The following is a 1,557-nucleotide window of genomic DNA, read 5'->3' as shown; positions in this document are numbered from 1 at the left end:
ATTTTCTTTTTTTTTCTTTGAGTACCAAAAAAACAGAAAAAGAAGTAAATATTAGATTGATTTAAGCACTTGCAAGTTGCAACTCAAAAATACTCAGCCTCGGAGAAAAGAAGGTGATCACATAATATTGCAAGCATGGGGGTTCTCATCACTGAAGAGGGAAGCAACGGCTTCATCCGAAGCAATCGCCATTGAATATGTAGAAGGGGTGTGGAAGAATGTATGAACACCAGCAGAGGTTCCGTTACTGGTGGACTCGTAGTAATGGTTTGCAATGTGAGTTGGGTACTTGTAAAATGAGGCATAATGAGAGTAACCAGGAAATGGCCATGGCTCTGCTGCTTTCCCTGCTCGTTTCACGGCCTTCAGCACCTTCTTCTCCTCCACTCCATACCCTCTCACCGTTATTTTCTGTGCATCCATCTCTACGTCTACCTCTTCCACTCCTACAAGTAACCCTTGTACATCAAATCTCTTAATTAAAAACTTTTTAAGGAGATTCAAAAGGAAAAGGAAGAACAAGAGCAAACCACAATGTACCATCAAGCTTAAAGAGAGCTTTCCTTAACTTCGCTGCGCAACCTTCACAGTCAAGGTTTGGAACTCTCACTTCCACCATCTGCGACACCCACGAAAAAAGAAAAAAGAAAGAGAGATCAGTTTAAAACAAAACGCAACAACTGCGTAATAACCATTGTTGAATTGAATTGATAGCAAAAACTTACCGACATTGTTTAGTTTTAGAAGATGGGCTATAGATAAGTAAGGGTAATTAGAGTTTGTGATAATATATCAAGAAGCAGAGCTATGGAGAGCGAAGAATGGAAAAAAAAATTAAAGGGGCCTGAGACCTGTTTGAAAAGATTTGTAGTGACTTTATACACTAGAGTCTCTGAAAATGGGGAAGTCTGAGGAGTGAGGGAAAGCCGAGGAGCGTTGGGTTTCGAAATTTGAAAGGGAGGAATCAAGCGACATAGTTCACGCGTGGAGGGGGAAAGTGTGTGCTTTTGGAAGCGCCAGTGCCCACCATGGCTAACTTTCCAGTTTCTTCCCACTTGCATTGCCTCAAGGATAACAAAAGCTATGAGCCTTTATTTATGGCTCATGATGATCTGATTTGCAGGAAAGGATACAACGATGGACAAGATAATTTCATGTCTGATTTCGTTAAGCACAAAAGGTGGGATATGCTGTTGCTCCACTCTCCCGAACAACCAGCTTCTCTATATTAATCAAACTTTCTTTGAAAGAACAAAACCTCTGGCCATCTGCATGGGTGTTCGAATAATTGAAGGGAGTGCTTAAAGGTAACAACACTAGGCTCCCATAGATTATTCCATTGTTCGTCTTCTGGGCTGGGCTCAGATTGGGCTATGTAGTTTCTTTAGTAATACAGCATGCAAAAGAAGATGAGGAAGGATGGCGAAGTCAAAATCATGGAGTAAAAGAAAGAAGGGAAAAACAAATATAAGATAAAAAGGGAAATATGTCCACTATGTTTAATATATGGATAATCCAGAAAGGCTTGGCAATTTTTTCGCTTTTATATATGGGCTA

At 40.3% G+C, this 1,557-nt stretch overlaps 1 protein-coding gene across 1 annotated transcript; it reads right to left on the bottom strand.

The window, feature by feature from the left end:
• LOC149013532 (Heavy metal transport/detoxification superfamily protein) lies at window positions 1–919 on the bottom strand. Its single transcript, XM_089159687.1, has 3 exons — window positions 726–919; window positions 541–619; window positions 1–446 (listed from the first exon to the last, which is right to left on the bottom strand). Exons 1-3 carry the CDS (start codon window positions 729–731, stop codon window positions 118–120), a joined length of 414 nt encoding a protein of 137 aa, XP_089015813.1. The 5' UTR covers window positions 732–919; the 3' UTR covers window positions 1–117.
• Between the last annotated feature and the right edge of the window lie 638 nt (window positions 920–1,557).

This window comes from Hakea prostrata, chromosome 6, assembly GCF_041222555.1.
Source record: "Hakea prostrata isolate BN-2017 chromosome 6, UWA_Hpros_2, whole genome shotgun sequence".
NCBI lineage: Eukaryota > Viridiplantae > Streptophyta > Magnoliopsida > Proteales > Proteaceae > Hakea > Hakea prostrata.
The sequence above is the reverse complement of the archived record's forward strand: the minus strand, read 5'-3'. Positions and strand labels throughout refer to the sequence as shown.